General features: G+C 38.6%; 1 protein-coding gene across 1 annotated transcript in view; it reads left to right on the top strand.

Moving 5' to 3' along the window:
• Positions 1-18,736, top strand: part of NPFFR2 (neuropeptide FF receptor 2) — a 144,657-nt gene that overhangs the window by 25,481 nt on the left and 100,440 nt on the right. The window contains exons 3-4 of the mRNA XM_042468789.1: positions 4,699-4,941; positions 6,442-6,938. Of these exons, the coding sequence (XP_042324723.1) occupies positions 6,897-6,938 (42 nt within the window). The 5' untranslated portion in view covers positions 4,699-4,941; positions 6,442-6,896. The remainder of the gene's footprint in view (positions 1-4,698; positions 4,942-6,441; positions 6,939-18,736) is intronic.

The raw sequence follows: 18,736 nt of genomic DNA on the forward strand, positions 1-18,736 counted from the left end.
GATATGGGTTGCATGTCTAATCATGAAATTCATTTATGTTTTATACATACATTATACACATAGCCTGAAGGCAGTTTTATGCAATATTTTAAATGTTTTTATGCATAATAATAATTTTATATACACAAACCATTATAAGGTAAAGTCTTTACTATTCCAACCACCCATGAAAAAAGTTTTGGATTATGGAACATTTCAGAACTTTCAAATAAGGGATACCCAACCTTTAATGTGATTTCTAAGGTCAGATGAATCTGTGATGGTTGTGAAACAGCATTAATGAGATCTGTCTATAATAGATCAGAAAGAGATATTTATTGAAATTGCAATGAATGAAATACATTATCCAAATGATGAAATGCAAAATACTATCACCATTATATGCAGGAACATATTAAATTTAAATTAAACACACTGGAGCAAATTAGATTTTTTCTTTAAAAAAATCTAATGAGTAATAACTCTACTTAGTATATTAGCTTTACTTTCGGTTCCCCTAAGGGAGTGTGACACACACATCCATTTGTGGCACTTCATTGTTTTTCAGCTTAAATTTTTTAAGTTGATGTTTTCCCCTAGGAAATAGACATGAAAGAGGAGAGTGAAGTGTGACTGTACTCTGCATTTTTAATTATCCAGTGCTCTGGGGCAGGCAGCTTAGCAAGATGTACAGCTTCACCTCAGCTTTTATGTTCTTTTGTTCTTTTCTTCATGCATGCTGGACTTCATCTAACAGCTTGTTGCCAGTTGCCTGCAAAGACCTTTGCTTGAGCTGTTGGATGACTTCCATTTAGATCTTCAGTTTTTCTTCCTCTCTGTATCCAGTGGAAAATTGCCCTTTTTGTGCTGAGACACCATGAATCCTCCTGTCAGCATGTTGTTGTTGTTGTTGTTGTTGTTGTTGTTGTTGTTGTTAACTGCCCTTGAATTGGCCCCGACTCGTGGGGATCCTAAGGATGAGACATCTCCAAGACTTCTGTCCTCCACTGCTCTGCTTAGATCTTCCTGCAGGTTCATGCCTTTGACTTCCCAGATTGAGTCTATCCATCTGATAGGTGGTCTTCCTCTCTTTCTGTTGGCTCCTTCCTAGCATTATCATATTTTCTAGTGAGCCATGCCTCCTTAAGATATGGTCAAAATATGGCAACATCAGTTTCATCATTTTTGCTTCCAGGGAGAGTTCAGCCTTGATCTGGTCAAGGACCCATTTGTGTGTCTTTTTGGCTTTCCACAGCACTCAGCACTCTTCTCCAGAACCACATCTCACATAAATTTATTTTCTTTCTATCAGCTGTCTTTACTGTCCAGCTCTTGTACGCATAGTTTATGGTGATGGGGAATACCATGATTTGGACATTTCAGACTTTAGTGCTCAGTTGTATGTCTTTACACTTCAGGGTCTTCTCTAGTTCCTTCATGGCTGCCCTTCTTAATCCTAGCCTTCTTCTGACTGCTTGACTGCAATCTCCATTCTTATCCATGTTTGATCCTAGGCACAGGGACTCTTTAACTATTTTGATTTCCTCATTAACTAGGTTGAACTTAAGTAGATCCTCTGTGGTCATTATTTTTGTTTTCTTTATGTTCAGCAGTGAACCTGCCTTTACACTTTCTTCTTTGATCTTCCAATTTTGTGATATTTTCCACTAGTAGCATGGTGTCATTCACACAATTTAGATTGTTGGTGTTTCTTCTTCTTATCATCACTCCTCCTTCTCCTGAGTTGAACCCTGCTTTTCTATTATGTTTTCTGCATACAAGATGAACAAATAGGGTGATAGAATGCAGCCTTGCCTGATCCTTTTGCTAATCGGGAACCTTTCTATTTTTCCATATTCTGTTCTAACAGTAGCCTCTTGTCTTAAGTACAGATTTCTCACCAAGACAGTCAAATGTATTGGTACCCCCATGTCTTTAAGAGTGTGCCATAGTTTTTTATGACCTATGCAGTCAGTCTACGAAGCACATGTAGATCTTCTAGAATTCCTTGGTGTGCTCCATTAGCTATCATATGTTTGCAATGTGGGCCCTAGTGGCTCTTGCTTTTCTGAACCCCTCCTGCACTACTAGTATTTCTCTCTCCATATATGATTGGAGTCTATACTATGGAATTTTAAGCATTATTTTGCTATAGTGCTATATTCCTATAGTTGCTACAGTCATTTGTGACTCCTTTTTTGTGGATGGGGATAGTGGGGGTAGATGTTGCATAAAAAAGAAACTTGAGGACATCTAGGTGGTTCCCACAGTGATGGCACAGTAGAGAGACATGAGAAGATCCTTACTTTGGTGGTAGAGGTGGGGATAAAGGAAATCCCTCACTCTTGGTGGTAGCAGTGAGATCATGGAAGTATTCACATATGGTGACAGTGGTGATTTAGGCAGAACCTAAAATCTGGTGAGAAAAGTGGTAGAATAAGGGTCAGGAGCCTGACATGCCTCTCCAGAGGACTTCAGTCTTTGGGCAGGCATGTAAAGGGACAAACATTCCTTCATGTATCAGAACTAAAGGTAGGCTAGCACCGATTAATTTGTGCTCCTATTCTGAGATTTTATGAGAAAGGACAATGTATAAATATAGTAAATAAACAAACCAGTACAGTCACCCCCCCATTTACTCATTTCCCTTTCATAGATTTGATGAATTGCATATTTGACTAATACTAATACAAACTTTGGTCTTCCAGGTGGCTTGGATGCCAGTTCCCAGAAGCTCCAGCCAGCTTGGTCAAGAATTTTGGAAAGTGAAGTCCAAAACACCTGGAAGACCAATGTTTGGGGAACAGTGAATTAATATGTTTTCTCTAGGAATCACTAAATTCTCCAACACATTATTATGGACAATTTAAAGTGGGAAACTGACCATAGAGTCATACTGGAGGACCTAGAAAGAATATTTCTCTAGAAATTTCTAGGAATCTATAGGTCCTCTAGCATAATTTTGTGCTCAACTTCCAGCCACAGAATCACGCAGGAAGACTTAGAGATTTGTAGAAAAGTGTTCTCTTGGATTAAAAAAAATAGCATCCACAATTTTTATTTATATTTATTTGTAGTCACAGTTTTCCCACTTTTGTGGAGAGGAGCTGTGCCCCTGACCCCTGCAAATGTGGGTGGTCGACTGTCATGTCCAGAGAGTTGCTTCTACAAATCTACTCCTGATGAAGTCCTAATGTGAATTGTTTCATTAAAAACCACTTTCGTAGAACAATGGTAATTCACAGTTTTGAGCTTCTGAACAGTGACAAGAAAATTATTTGTGTTATGCCTGTCGTTTTAAATTCTTTGGAGTGTCAGCATGCTACAGGGTAAGAAGATAACAGGAACAATTTCACACCGCTATTTTTCATTATAGTGCCCTCTCAGGAGGACAGATTTATTGAACATTTATTCACACAGGATTCAAACAATATATTGCAAAAGATGATTGATCTCTTTGTGTAAATCTGAAAATGACACCCACAGCTTCTTTTCCTGGTAAACCTGGTAGGGGAGAGAAAAACTGGTTTTCTATCACCTCAACTAGAGGTCACCCATTCATGTGTTTAGAGTGTGAGATGGGATTTCTACTGGTAGATAAGGTCATTTGTGAGTAAAATATACAGAGGGCCATTGACATGATGGAATAAAGGCAGATGGCTGCAAGAGCCTAGCTCCCGAAGAATATAAGATACTGCCGCTCCCATTGATGGTTTGCTGATGTGATGTTGTTGACCTTCTGGTCAGTTTTTAACTTGTATGTTTTTGTTTGTTTGTTTGTTTGTTTTTTAATTCTGCATTCGATTTAATACTTTTTTAAGGAGGGGAGGGCACCAGGGATTTTATATGTACTGTATTTTTAACTTTGTTAGCCACCCCGATTGTTCTCAGAGGGGCGGGATACAAATACATTTTATTATTATTATTATTATTATTATTGGAACTTATTATGTTAAAAAATAAGTTCTAAAAACTTCTATATTGCAAGAAGCGTCTGAGAGATCACCACTTAAGAAGACTCCGTCATATTTCAAAACTCAGCAATCTTTACTTGAATTTCCAAAAAATGATGCAATAGGTTTCATTGCAGATAAACGAACAACTCTTTAAGGCTCAGAGTAGCCCTTTGATACTCAGTTTAGATATGGTGAAAAGATTTATATCACTACAAGACATATAGCTATTACATGTAGAGTTAGATCAGAGACATGGTGTGAATTGATTAGGGAATGCTTTGGATCCACAGGAAACCACATTCCAAAACATCTCTGGACCCCTAGCATGAGAGAAAATGCTTATGGCAGACATGGGGCAGGTGTCAATAACTGTTCCCTTCCTGCTTGCTATGTGAGGGGATATATATATATATATATATATATATATATATATATATATATATATGACAGAGTGTAAAACATCTCCAAACTGGCCTTTTCTCTTTCATCTTGGGAAGTTCATTGCAGCAAGGCAATTGATACATCACAGTCTTTAGTCTTGGAATACTTCAGGCTTATGCATCATGGGAATGTCCTACCTCAAAATGAGTGAAAATTAATGGGAAATAAACCTGCCTCACTACTCAGTTTCATTTTGTGTCCTGAGTATTATTTTTGATGGTTGAAAGCTCATTGTAGTGCATCATGGGCAAATGGTCTGGTGTTTCCATGGTAAAGCCTTGTGGAGTCAACCTGTGTCACAATGGACAGTTTTCCTATAAAGGGTCTGACACTAAGCCATATGCCTCAGAGGACTTTGGGCTGCTTCACTCCTCAGATGGACTTCCTGCTGCTCTCCTAGACCTTGCATGCCTTACCTATCCAATGAAAATGGCGAGATTCCAACAAAGCAAGAGTGACAACACCACCAGGCATTGCCGCTGGATGAAGAAAAGAGGGCGCCGTGGTGGTAGATCTGGAAAGCGGAGGGGAGGGAGGAGACGAGGAAGAAGCAGCAAGAAAAGAGGTGGGTTGTAGCTCTGGGATCACTCTTGAGGGGTAGAGTGTGACTTTTGATTTTAAATAGAATATACACTCTCAGAATATACACTCTGTAAATGGAGAAGCTGTTTGGATCATGATCTTGGATCAAAGATTAATGATAATCTTTCCTAATGATAACAACTTGATCACACAAAGTATGATGTAGCTAAGAATATGACATATGTATTAAAATGGATATCTGTGGCCTACTGTACAAATTTGTTTGGGCTTTACCTTGGAATCAGCTCTGACAACTATTTTTTTTAAAAAATTTGACTCAATGTAATAGAGTGAACAAAAGGATCAAACCAGTCTACAATACTAATACTAATACTAATAATATTTATTTATATCCAGTCTATTCATGTGGATGTATTAGATGTGAATAGTTTTTAAAATTCTAGGAACATGGTATAGAAACTACAGCACTATTTTGTTCCTCTTCAAGAAGGAAATTAAAATAAAGTGGTTCTTAATGAAATATTATATTTGACTGATCTTTAATAATTCATTTACTGGTTACAATCTGTGTATTATTTATCCAGCTGAACTTTAATTGGTGATTCTAATCTAAACTGTCTTTGATGAATTCAGACCCTTTGGTTAAGGGCCTATGAAAAGTTTATAATTGATCAGTGCATTTTTAAAAAAAGTGTCACAGAGTTCCACAAAGAATCCTGATATCTGAGAGGCTGATTTTTAAAAATGGTCATAATGATGTATAATAATGGTATGTGCCTCATATATCTTCAGGGCCTAAATACCCTAAAGACTCCAGATTCCCTATGATCTTGGAAGCTAGACAGGGTCAACTGCTTAGGGCCCAGGATGGTCCTGGTTAGTACTTGGCTGGGAGACCACCAATGAATACCAGGAGTTGTAGGCTATATTTCAGAGGAAGGAACTGGCAAAACCAACTCTGAAGATTCCTTTTCCAACAAAACCCCATGAAATCCATGGGGTCACCATAAGTTGACAGACAGCTTGAAGGCACATAAAGGTAAAGATAAAGGTAGTCCCTTGACATGAATGTTTGGTCATAACCAACTGTAGGAGGCGGTACTCATCTCCGTTACTAAGCCAAAGAGCTTATGTCATGTGGCCAGCATGACTGCATCAAATGCTGTTACCTTCCCACCGAAATGGTATCTATTTTTCTATTTGCATTTGCATGCTTTTGAACTGCTAGGTTGGCAGAAGCTGGGACTAGTGATGGGAGCTCACTTCATCATGTGGCACCTGGGCCTCCAAATGCCAATCTTCTGATAGTATAATCGTCTGAACTGGCATCTTAACCACTAACCCACCACATCCTTGAAGACACATACACACAATATATATCTTCAGTAGAATTAATTATTGGCAACTTTCTTTAATCATGTATGCTCTAAAAATTAGATTAGCACTTCCATAGATGTATCGCCATATGGCATAAAAACTGTTGTACTAACACAAGTGTACTTTTCTTATTTTTTTCCCCTAGGCAAAAGCTGTAGAGGAGGAGGAAGGAGGAGAAGACGCTAAACTGCAGGATGGCTTGCCATTGTCCCACGACTTTCAAAGTGAAAGACTAATACCCTGTTCAGTCTCCTGTTTTAAATACTGAAATTCAACCCTGTCACACTCTTCGTGGAACAACAGCCACCTCTAAACAACTTTCTGGCAACTTGAGATTGAACAGTGTCCTCTTACCAATAAACTTGGAAATATCACCACCGTTACTTTGGTGTTGCTGTGTTGTTGTGTCATAGGATCAATTTTTTGCAAAGTAACCTATTATCTGAATGAACTGGTGCAGCGGTTTCCAAACTTTGGTCCTCTGGATGTTTTGAACTTCAACTTCCAGAAACCCCGGCCAGCTTGGTCAACAGTCAGGAATTCTGGGAGCTGAAGTTCAAAACATATAGAAGACCAGAGTTTGGGAATCACTGAATTCTGATGGATTCACAGGACAGCTGGACAGCCAGAATGCTTGATAAAGTAAGAACACAGTTTTCAGTTGTTCTCAGTGCTATGAGATGTTGTGGCTGATGGCTTCCATGTCCACAAGGTAACAAATGTATTCTGGCTTTTAGACTAAACCTTAAATGATCCATTCAAGGGTCTGAACCAAGTTCCCAATTAGATCATGCATTGGATATCTCCTTTAAAAGGTGGACTAACACTCAGATGGAATACATTGTTCCAGTGTCCAGGAAGCCACCAGCTGCTCACTGTCAAGTGAGCAAAGTTACATGTGCATTTAGGGCCTCCAGGAATCTATTCTTGCATTTTCAATCATTTATTTGCCCCCAAATGCCCTTTAGGGAGCATAGGGTAGAACTTTCACCAAGTTTGCTATGGCTGGTTTGGATATAGGTGTCCAGAAGTATGATGGTCTTTAGCGACTCTTAGCCATTGATGCATTCAGACTATATACAGAAGAATGTGGAGAGGTTAGGCTGAGGCTAATCTTTAGCCCCACCACACATTTGTTCTACTTGCATGCTGAGATAAGAGTCCTTCTAACAAGCAAAGAAGGAAGAGTTCAGTAATGGAGCTACTGAGTGCCAGTGAGATAATAACTACAAAGCTCCCTCTTGTGTTATATGCACTAAAGCAAAATTATCAGCATCCACTTTGAGGAGCGTCAGCATTAAAGTGCAGCTCAACATCAGAATGGAATGATTCAGTGAAACCTTCCTTTTAACTATCAAATAAACAAAACAAAAAGCTAGCTGATTCAATAAAGGCTGCCAGAACCTATCTTCCTTGAAGCCCAGGAAATGCAACCACACAAAGGGTTCATGCTGTTCCATTCAATTGCTTACCTTCAGTCTTCACAAATTATATATCCTTCGTGGGTTTTGCAGTCAAGTGACATAAAACTTGGTTTCACATCTGTGCTAGCAGAAAGAAAGAGAAACTGTCAGGCAAGGGGCAAGGAAGAGGTATGCTAGCATCCTCTGATAGGTATAGCACTTTCTGGGAATATAGGGGCATGAAGAAGAAGAAAGAAAGAAAGAAAGAAAGAAGAGTAGAAGGGGAAAGAGGAGGATGAAGAATAGGAAGTACAGGAATAGTGGTGTCACTAGGGTTGGCATCACATCTGGAATGAGTTGATTTTCTTCCTATCTTTTTTCTTAATGGTCTTGCTCTCACATACATACATCGTAACAAGGAATACAATGGCTTCTGTGATTTTAACTTTTGTGCTCAGTTGTATATCTTTGGATTATAGGATCTTTTCTAGTTCATATCCTCCAACATTTTATAGATGAAAACTGGGACAAGTAACATCAGAATGTGGTCAAAATGGCAAAAGTTATTAATGTGAAATAGGAGCCAAGGTAGGAGAGGCTGTTTTTGTCTTGGCCTACTGGGAAAGACACAACCCTCCTCTTCCTCCTACTGAGTTAACTGAGTGCAAGCTACTACTGGATTGTGAAGTCAGTTTGCAGCAATTTAAGTATATTGAAGACAAAGGGGGGGGGTGAGTGGAGGAAGCAGTAGACAGAAACTGGGAGATTTTAAAAATGGGACTGTTTCTACCAAATCAGGACAGTTGGAGGGAATGTAATCTAGAGACATAGGAGATATCAGATGTTTGCAAGGACTTGAGGATACATTGTCATTCTACAGAAGTCACTATGGCTTCAGGCTACACATTGACCATTTTGCTTATCCTTTAGTTCTATTTCTGTATCTGGATTTAGAACTTGAAATGCACTTTCTCCAGTTTCCATAGAGACTGCAATATTTAAAGCCGATGTGGACAGGCAAAGAGAATTTAAAGTCTCCTTGTGTTTTAAGCTAATCCTCTTTGCCTTTTCTGCTAGACCCCCCCCCCCTTAATTTCTCCACACTCCCATAACTGGGGCTATGAAACTGCTAGGCAAAATGTCTGATTCATATGTCCCCTTTGGTGTTTTGTTTTTTATTGTAACATTGGTAAAACTTTTAAAATATCACTGCTTAGATTTCTCTGGCAGATGTGATTTTTCATGATCTAAGCAGAGCTTGAAAAAAGTATTTTTGTATGACCAAATCCCCTAGATGGTCTTAGGAGTTGTAACCCCCAACAGGAACCCTGGAACGAAGATTTCTGGGTTCTGGATTTCTGAAATGTTGCCAAATGATCTTTTCATAGTGAAAAAGTATTCTTGCATGTGCTTAATAAAGGCTTTGAGAGGCAAAAAATTGTCAACTGCTAGGGTTGTCTGTAGAGCAGCATCCTATTCTTTGTGATGTCAGGACCAAAACCTGAAATCAGAGTTTGTGTGTAATGTGGTGTATGTACTCTTGTGATGTCACAAAAGCAGGAAAGGCAAGGGTTGGGTGTAGCAATGTTGATATTTGACTATTTTATCCTTGCAAATAGATTCATGTTTTTGACAGTTTTCTCCCTGTTCTGGAGGAAAAAAATTCTGTGCAGCTCTCATCTGGGTATTTGAACATCCTAAAGTATTTTGGGAAATTATTCCTGAGATTATTCTATGCAGAAAAGCATGTGGAGCAAGATCCTCCTCATCATCATAATCTTGATTTTAGTAAGGCATTTGACAAGGTTCCCCATGACAGTCTTGCAAACAAGCTAGTAAAATGTGGGCTAGACAATGGAACTGTTAGGTGGCTTAGTAATTGGCGGACTGGCTGAACCCAAAGGGTGCTCAACAATGACTCTTTTTCATCATGGAGAGAGGTGATCAGTGGGGAGCCACCGAGTTTTGTCCTGGGCCCAGTGTTAATCAACATCTTTATCAGTGACTTGGATGAAAAAATAGAGGGCATGCTTATCAAAATTGCAAATGACACCAAATTAGAAGGAGTAACTAAAACCCCAGAGGAGAGGCTTACGACATTAATAAATTAGAAAGCTGGGCCAAAACTAACAAAATGAACTTCAACAGAAAGAAATGTAAGGTACTGCACTTAGGGCAAACAAACCCCTAATAAAATAAAATAAAATAAAATAATTGAAATGCAAAGATATAGGATGGGGGACAACTGACTTAACAAGACTACATGTGAAAGGGATCTAGGGGTCCTAGTAGACAAGAAGTTGAACATGAGTCAACAGTGTAATGTGGCAGCTAAAAAGGCCAATATGATTCTAGGCTGAATCAATAGAAGTATAGTGTCTAGATTGAGAAAAGTAATAGTGCCACTCTATTCTGCTTTGCTCAGGCCTCACCTTGAATACTGTGTCCAGTCCTGGATGTCACAATTCAAAAAGTATGTTGACAGGCAGCTAGAGATCCTTCTGGGTCCTCCCAGAACTGCTTGTCTCAAGTTACTCCATGACTAGGAGCATGATTCAGATGTCATTTCCCAGCACTCTGATTCCCAGCATCTTGGAAGTTTTGGTCAGGGTGCGGTTAGGCCATGAAGGTAGGTTTGAAGGTCACGTTTTGCTGTTCACCACTATAAATGTTAAGTCTCATTTACAGTATTGTAACTGTTGAATAGTATGCCAGCGGTGACATTTTTTAAACATGAAAATTGTGGGGTTTTAATTTTTGTGTGTGCACAAAATACACTTTTTCCAGATAGCCACACGTGGGGCTCTTTTTTCTGCCAAATTTCTGTCTTCTACACAAAAAAGAGCACAACAAAAATCTTGCCCAAAATACAGCAATTTTGCACAACAAAACCGCAATACTTTTGTGTGTGCTAGTTCTCTATTCTTTATGCCAATTTGGAGTGTGTAAGTTCTTTGCCTGGGGGCAGAGAGCCCTGGCACCTTGCCTGCAATGGGTAGAGATTGGTGCCTAGGATTTAAAGAAGGGGTTGGGAAAATGTGGCCTGAACAAGCAAGTCATCTTTATGTGTGACTGCTGAACTTCTGGACATGGTTTTAGTTGGGCTCTTCTGTGAGATAAATGCATTTATTGCTATGGTTGTTTATGGATATCAGCCCCAAGGCTTGGGTATAAAGCTTCCAGAGATATGCACCATAAAGTAGAAAGCTCTATGCAGAGTCTCATGCTATTTACCACTGCTGCCTTCTGTAAATTAAAGCGAATTCCCAGAAGTGATTTAGAAACAATTTCACTGGAAGAATAATGCTTCAGTCTTACTGATGACAACTGTATTTGCATATATATGTAAACAAGTTCACTTCTCTCTTGATTTTTTGCAATGGGCCAACAGGGCTAACTGCATAATTATTGCAGCAAAACAATGACACAGAAAGGAATAAGGAGTGGGTTATCAGGAGCTGAAAACTCTTTGACTTGCAAATTTGGGGGACAACAAGGGCCTGCATTTAAAAGTTACCCATGGTGACAAAACATTTATTTAGTAAAGGGAGAAAACAATCCGTAATTGGAATCCTGTTCGTGTCATACACATGTTAGACTTTCTTTATGCATTCAATTGTGTTTCTCTTTGGCTACTGTGCAACAGATATATTCAGTTCATGGTTGCAGAAATGTAACCATTTCACACGGGCTTAAATTCCTATCTAGAGCAGAACCATTGAAACAACTGGATGTAGCTATGTGTTGAGTCACCATTCAACAATTGATCCAATGGGTCAGCTCTAATTGGGATTAGCCAAGATTCCAACCATGCGGTTGCATATTTATTTATTATCATTTTATTCAAAGTACTTCTGTATTGCCTCCTGACCCAGCCCACAATCAGGCAATGAACAAATAAAAAAGCAATTAAAACAATACAAAGATAACATTTTTAAAAGAACACATTGAAATACTGTTTAAAATATCCCAATAGCAGTCTAAAAACAATCCTCAGGTGCACCTAGACTGTAGAAATAAGGCAGTTTGAAACCACTTTAACTGCCATGACTCTACCCTACAGAATCCTGGTATTTGTGGTTTTGTGAGGCATCATCACTCTTTCACAAAGAAGTCTAAAGACCTTGTAAAAGTACAAATCCCAGAATTCCATAGGATGGAGCTACAGCACTTATAGTGATGTCAAAGTACATTATTTCTGCATTCTAAATGTATCCCTAAAATCCAACTTTGAAACAGTTAAAACCGCACTTTTGAACATTGAATACTTTTGTGTACTTTTTTAACCTTGGTAATCCCCCTTTAGTCCTGGACTTGAAAAAGGTGAGAAAATAAAAAGCCATTTACATGAGGCAGCAAATAATCCAGAGAAACTTCCTTCTTGAACATAATTTTAATTAGAAGTGACATTGCAATGGTGTTGTGTCTGGTCAATGACTGAATTTATGTGAATTGGTACAAACTGGTGTGGTGGAAGTGAAGACGATTAAGCATCAATGTGTATGTACAAAAAATCCACATCAGTTAGGATGATATACTAATGGGTAGATAGGCCCTATTTAATCTTAAAGATGCTACAAGATCCTTTTGTTCATTAGTTAAGTATAGTTAACTATGTAGCTGAGGGTGTGCAGGATTCTAGACAATAACAGTAATATTCATGGCTGTTCTGTTCTGCTTTGATGTGCTGCAAACAGAGATGTGTAAACCTGGCATGTTTCACTATTTTCCGCCTCTGAACTCATTCTATCCTAATTGCACACCTTTCCCCTTCACGTGAAAAGTCATACATTCTACTCCATCCCTGCATATCAAAATGAGCATATTTGTGTATGTATTTTGTTTCCCAGATGTACATGTTTCGTGTGGCTTTTTCTATTGACAAAAGCAGGTATGCTTTTCAAAGGCAAGCATTTGTCAATGCACATTTTCCAAATGTGCATCCCCCATATTCAGTGGTGCCACTAGGGCTGGTGTCACCCAGTGCAGGCCATGGCATCACCAATAGTATCATTAGGGGGGTGTGGACCACACCAGGTGACACCTAAGCAAGAGTGACAACACTGCTTTTTAAAAAAATGCCTTTTGGCAGAAATGGCCTGTGACATTCACCTGTGTCCCTTTAAAATGCTGAAGAGATGGAGTGAGTGGGGTGGGGCTCAGTGGGAGGAGACAGGAAATGCCCCAATTTTTAAAAAAAATCAAAATTTCAAATTACATTTTTAAAAAATTAAAATATTTTTAAAAAATTCTTTTAAAGCATCACATTTTTACTAAATTTTCACTTTAACCACATGAAACTATGCACATTTAGGCTGTGCATATGATACTGTAATTTAAAAGAATAATTTTAATTTTGCAAGTTTTTTATGTCACAAGTATCACCATTACATTGAGGGATATACGAGAATTACAATTTATGAATAACATTAATACAAAAAACATTACTAAGGGTTATGTATGGTGTGGTATAGGAGGACGTCAATGGGAGGTGACAACATGTGTTACCGCACTGGGTGACACCAACCCTAGTGATGCCACTGGGTGTCACCTCTATGGCCACACACCTTGCCAGCCAGAAGGTGTGAGGGAAGCTGTGGTGGGAAGTGGGGAACCCACAGGCATGCATACAGCACCACACAACTCACCACTAACAATGCTTGGCTTCTCAGAGAAACCCCCCCCCTCCACTCCCTATCCCACATTCTTAAGCTGTTTGGGCATTGTTACTCATCAGGTGCCACCCCAGGGGATGCATGGCTGGTCTGGTCAGGGTGGGTGATGTGGATCTTTCTCATCTTCTTTCTCCTCTCAAGTAAGAGCAACTATGATGGGAGTAAGTGGGACAACAGAGGTGGAAACCAGCACAGAGGCACCTCAGGACTCAACACCAACCACCCACAACAACCAGAATGAGGTCTCCTTTGGGTGCCAGGCAAACTGCCACCACCACCTCCCTAGTGATTTCGCCTCCTTTCTGATGTCGCCTAGTGCAATGTGAACCCCCTGCACCCTGATAGTGACTCCACTGCTCCCATTAAATTGTAAACTAAATAAATTTCTCAGCCATCCACAGCTGCAGACTCCTTTAGGACAAGATCTTCACATTTCAATCTGTCTTCAAGATTCCTCCCCCACCCCCAAACAATTATCATTTTGTACATCATTAGAAGTTCTTGAAAATATTAAGATTGAGTCCCAGGGTTTTTTTTAAAAAACAAAAACAAAAGAAGAATTAATTCCCCTTCAATAAATTGAGCCTACATTAATTTGAGTGACTGCAAAGGTTTCATAGATCTGTCATGTCAGCAGATTTCAGTAACAGCCATTGTTGTTTCCTTCTAATTGCATACTAGAAACAGCAGTCAAAATGCTGAAAATGAATTCTGAAACTCCATTCCTTGACAGGCACAGGATGGAAATCTTTAAAAAACCAGACAGTTGTGTCCAAAGCTCCATGGTTTGCATCCGAGAGACTTTGCAGGAAGATTTTAATCAAGAAGAAGAAGAATTAAAAGCTAAGCTAATTAATATATATATAAAGTGAATCCTGGCTTGGAAGATTAAGTAGCTATATTATAGTCGAAGGAAGTGGGGGAAAGAAGTCCTTCAGAAAGAAAAAAATTCTAATTCTATCTGAAACATACATTTTACCTTGCTCAGTAATTACTTCACAATCCTTTTCCTGTCACTTTGTTAAGCTAATCTTTAATCAAATAGGTCATTCCAGAGTATTTCCTGAGTACTGTACCTGTTCAGTCATAGTGGCACTGGAATTGTTGCATGGAAATGCCTCATGAAAGAATGTCAGAGAGAAAATGGGTTTTACTCAAATTAAGAAAATAGCTGTAATGTATTCAGTAATAATATATCAAGGGAATAGTGCTCACTTTATACTTTAAACTTTAAACTAGGGGCGGATAGCAATTTGCATTCATTCTGAGAAAGAATTTACTAACTTTCCCCAATTCCTTCATATTCGCAATGGAAAAACATACGTTTTTAAAAATGATCATGTGGGGGGATTGGAACTGATAGATTTTTTCATACAGATTCAGGATTTTTGAGTGTTTAATCCTTAAAAGCCTGAACCTTCAATTCCCTTGCTAGTTGCAAGTAGAATAAACCCATTGAATCAATGGGAATCACCAATATGTTTTCTGGAACTTGTGACCCAGGAACTCCTGCCCTCAAGAACTATTGGTTGTATTGATCAGGGTTGATGGAAACTGCAGTCCTACAACAACAGGAGGGACATAAATTCCCCATTCAAGATGGTTCAGAAGATGAGACAAAAATAAAACATATCAGCTTACTGAATTGCAGACAAGGAACCAACAGCTATTTACCCACCATTTATTTATTTTATCACCAACTTTGCTCACATTAGGGAAAAACTGAATACATTATAGCATTAGTCAATCAACTGAAATACCTATTTGTTATAATATGAATTGTAAAATCAAATATTTGTGTGGTTAGTAGTAAGTGCTGACAATTGGTGTCCTCTTGGAATCATAGTTGCAGACATACCTGATGTTTCATCAGTCTGACTTTCTGATGATGTTTCAGTCATTGCACGATACTGTTGCAGATAGTACAATCCTTCCTGGATTGGACCATCGTAGAGTCAAAGTGGGAGAGTGTATGTTTACATTGTCCTTGTGTTGGATTTAACCAAATGACCACTATGGAGTGACCAGGAAAAGGACAGTTCCTGAGCTGTCCAGATCTGGGACCCAGAGAACAGACTCAGTATATAGAGTTGGCATTTAGTGTTTTACATTTCTATACCACTTCATAGTGAACTCAGCACTCTCTATGTAGTATACAGTCTGTAAGCCAACTGTCCCCAACAAGTTGGATAGTCAGTTTACTGACCTACAAAAGGATGAAGCCCTGGGATTAACTCATAACATTGCACCTGCAGTACTGAAATTTAACTAATGGGCCACTAGGGCTCCTCAAAGTTGCATTTACGACAAACACAGCAAGGACAAATTAAAGAATATAGATGAGACTACTAGTCACACCAAGACATTGTAAGCACTTATAAAGCATGGTTAGTGATATGGTTCTCCCTTCGAACTATACCTAGAAATATACCTGATGCTTCAAACATCTTAGAGATTTGATATCTGAAAATTGCACCCAATAGGTTCAGAATAATGATTTTTTTAAAAAAAAGATATGTAACTCCTCCTCCAACAATTTTAATCATATCTTGTTAAACACACAAAATCTAAACAATTATGCTAGTATGTACAGATGATTGCTTGACCTAAATAAGGATCTTATTATGTGTCCTCATTTCTTATGGATTCCATCTTTTCTCTTTGATAAGGTACTGCAGATTACAATAAGACTTGGAATACTACTTCTACTAAAAATAATAATAATTGGTTGCTGGCTGATCTGCATTGGCACAGTAGTAACCTTCTTTTCCTCCTTGGCTGTTTTGAACACTGCTGTAAATTTTCTCTTATGAAAACTCAGTAGAAAATGAAGGGGGTTATAAATTTATGGCACTCATCAACACATCAGCCAGTGTGACTTTTGCTTTATCCAGACTAGTGGTAAAGAGACTCATTAAGAAACAAATCAAAAGATCAGCAAGCCTTTGCATTATATAGCCACAGACATCTAGGGTGGCTCAGTTCAATCTGATTTTCAGAGGAGGAAAGATTAAAATAAATGGGCTCTCAAATTGCAAAGCTTCATATTTTAAAACAAAGCTCATATGTGGGAAGCACTCTTGTAAAGGAAAATATGAAGTGATGCCTTGTTTCTCTGTTATAAATATTATAAATTCTCTAGGTGGAGGTTTTCTCATAGAACACCATCATTTATTCCAAATTGGTTCCACCAGTATACTCTCCAACTGTTCTGATTTGGTAGGGACAGTCCTGATTTATCCTACTTTAGCAGCTGCTTTCAGAATGTCACACAGTTTCCCTCTGTTCCTATCACTTTCCCACTTTGTCCTCAGCTTACTTCAGTTGGCAGAAACTGTATTCACACTGTAGATACCATTTATACTCTGTTAGCTGGGGGAGAAGTGGGGAGAGCTGTCAAGTCCAACAATTAACCAAGTTCAGAAAAGTAGGTTTGCTAGTTCAAAACCCAGTAAACCTTTATTCAGTGACTATAGTTCCACAGCAGAGAAATTCAGAACTGAACAACAAGCATTAGCAATCCCCAATTAAACTATGCATAATTTCAAAATATGCACGGCCTCATTATTAATTCATTGCAAATTCAAAATAACCTTAGTTTTCCTAATTTCTCATACCTCCCCTCCATGTTTCTTTCAACAGTTACTTCCCAGCAGAATGACCTTGGCTGTTTCAACCTCTATTACTACATTTCTATATCAGCTGTGCAACAACCATTTCTTTACCATAATTGCTTCACTGAATAACCCATCACAACATTACCATCCGACCCATTAAAATCATGGCAGATAAGATGCAAAAATAACATTTTAAAAAATGCAGCCCCTGAAAAGAGAGGAGAAGGGAGGAGAGGGAAGGAAATACTGTAGAAGAATATTGTCTTTCCCACTAAGCTCAGGCAATAGTAAATTGCTACAGCCTCTCCTAGTTTGTGTGTTCTTCCTCATTCACAACTTTTGCTATCTTTTCTTGTGTCCGGCTACAAAGTTTCATAATTTTCACCCATGCAGTGTTGTATTTCCTATAATCGGTATTTTCAAATAGACCTACAATGGGATAGTAAACCGCAATGGGTCCTCAAGGCTACCCTCCTAAATCCCCCCCCCCCCCAGTAAATCAAAGATATAGCCATATTAGTCTGTAGAATTAGTATGTAGAAAGATCGTGTAGCACCTTTGAGACTAACTAAAGAAAGAAGTTGGCAGCATAAGCATTCATAGACTTAAATCTACTTCCTTAGGTTTTGGTAGAGTGGTAAGCCAGGGACAGACTTGTATATGCTCTAGATTCTCACTCACCTAGAACATACATAAGCCTGTCCCTGGCTTACCACTCTACCAAATGCATCTGAGGAAATAGACTTAAATCTATGAAAGTTTATGCTGCCAACTTCTTTCTTTAGTTAGTCTCAAAGGTGCTACAAGATCTCTCTGCATATTGTTGGATGAAATATTTTTCAGGTACTATCATGCAAATGAAGGTCTGTTTTTTAAAAAATAATATTCACAGAAATAATATTCCACATTGTTGGCATGTGTAGGTTTGGCAATGCCACTATGTACTGGAAAATGTTGTTTTTAAAAAAACACATGTTAATTGAAACCAAGAGATTTAATTAGAGCTGTCTTCCCAAATTGCTTGTATGGTATTCAGTGCTGACATTTTTTGACTCACCATCGCCATAGTTTTCATTTCAGAGAAAGAAATGATAATGAGGGATGTGCCCTCCATTCCTGAAAGGCGATGCCAAATAAATTAGAGCCAATTTCCGTTACAGATTTCTGAAAGCTTTCGCTGAAGAATATCATGTTTTTACTGTTTGGTACATTGGCTGAATGGCCTTTTTAACAAGACACTTAAAATGTATAATTTACAATCCAGAAGTGAGTGAACAGCAAGTTTGAACCAGATGGTATCTAAATCAAGATGCTGGGCATCACATTAGAAAGAAATGCCTTTTAAAAACCATGGTGATTATTAAAACCTTGGGGAGTGTACATGCTACCTTTTGGCTGAATCTACACTGAAGAAATAATGCAGTTTGACACTGCTTTAACTGCCTTGCCTCCATCCTATGGAATTCTAGGATTTGTAGTTTGTTGTGGCAAAAGAGCCCTCTGACAGAGAAAGTTAATGATCTTGAAAAACTACAACTCCCAGAATTTCATAGCATTGAGCCATAACAGTTAAAGCAGTGTAGAACTGCATCATTTCTGCGGTGCAGTGCAAATCCAAACCTTAATAGCACTAATAGCTACATCCTGTAGATCCCTTCACTCTGTAGTTTGGGAAGGAGTGCTCAGAATTCTTTGCCAGAAAGCTCTAACGTTCAGGAGAAGACAAAACCCAAGATTCCATAGAA

The sequence above is a fragment of the Sceloporus undulatus genome, chromosome 5 (genome assembly GCF_019175285.1).
Source record: "Sceloporus undulatus isolate JIND9_A2432 ecotype Alabama chromosome 5, SceUnd_v1.1, whole genome shotgun sequence".
Classification (NCBI taxonomy): domain Eukaryota; kingdom Metazoa; phylum Chordata; class Lepidosauria; order Squamata; family Phrynosomatidae; genus Sceloporus; species Sceloporus undulatus.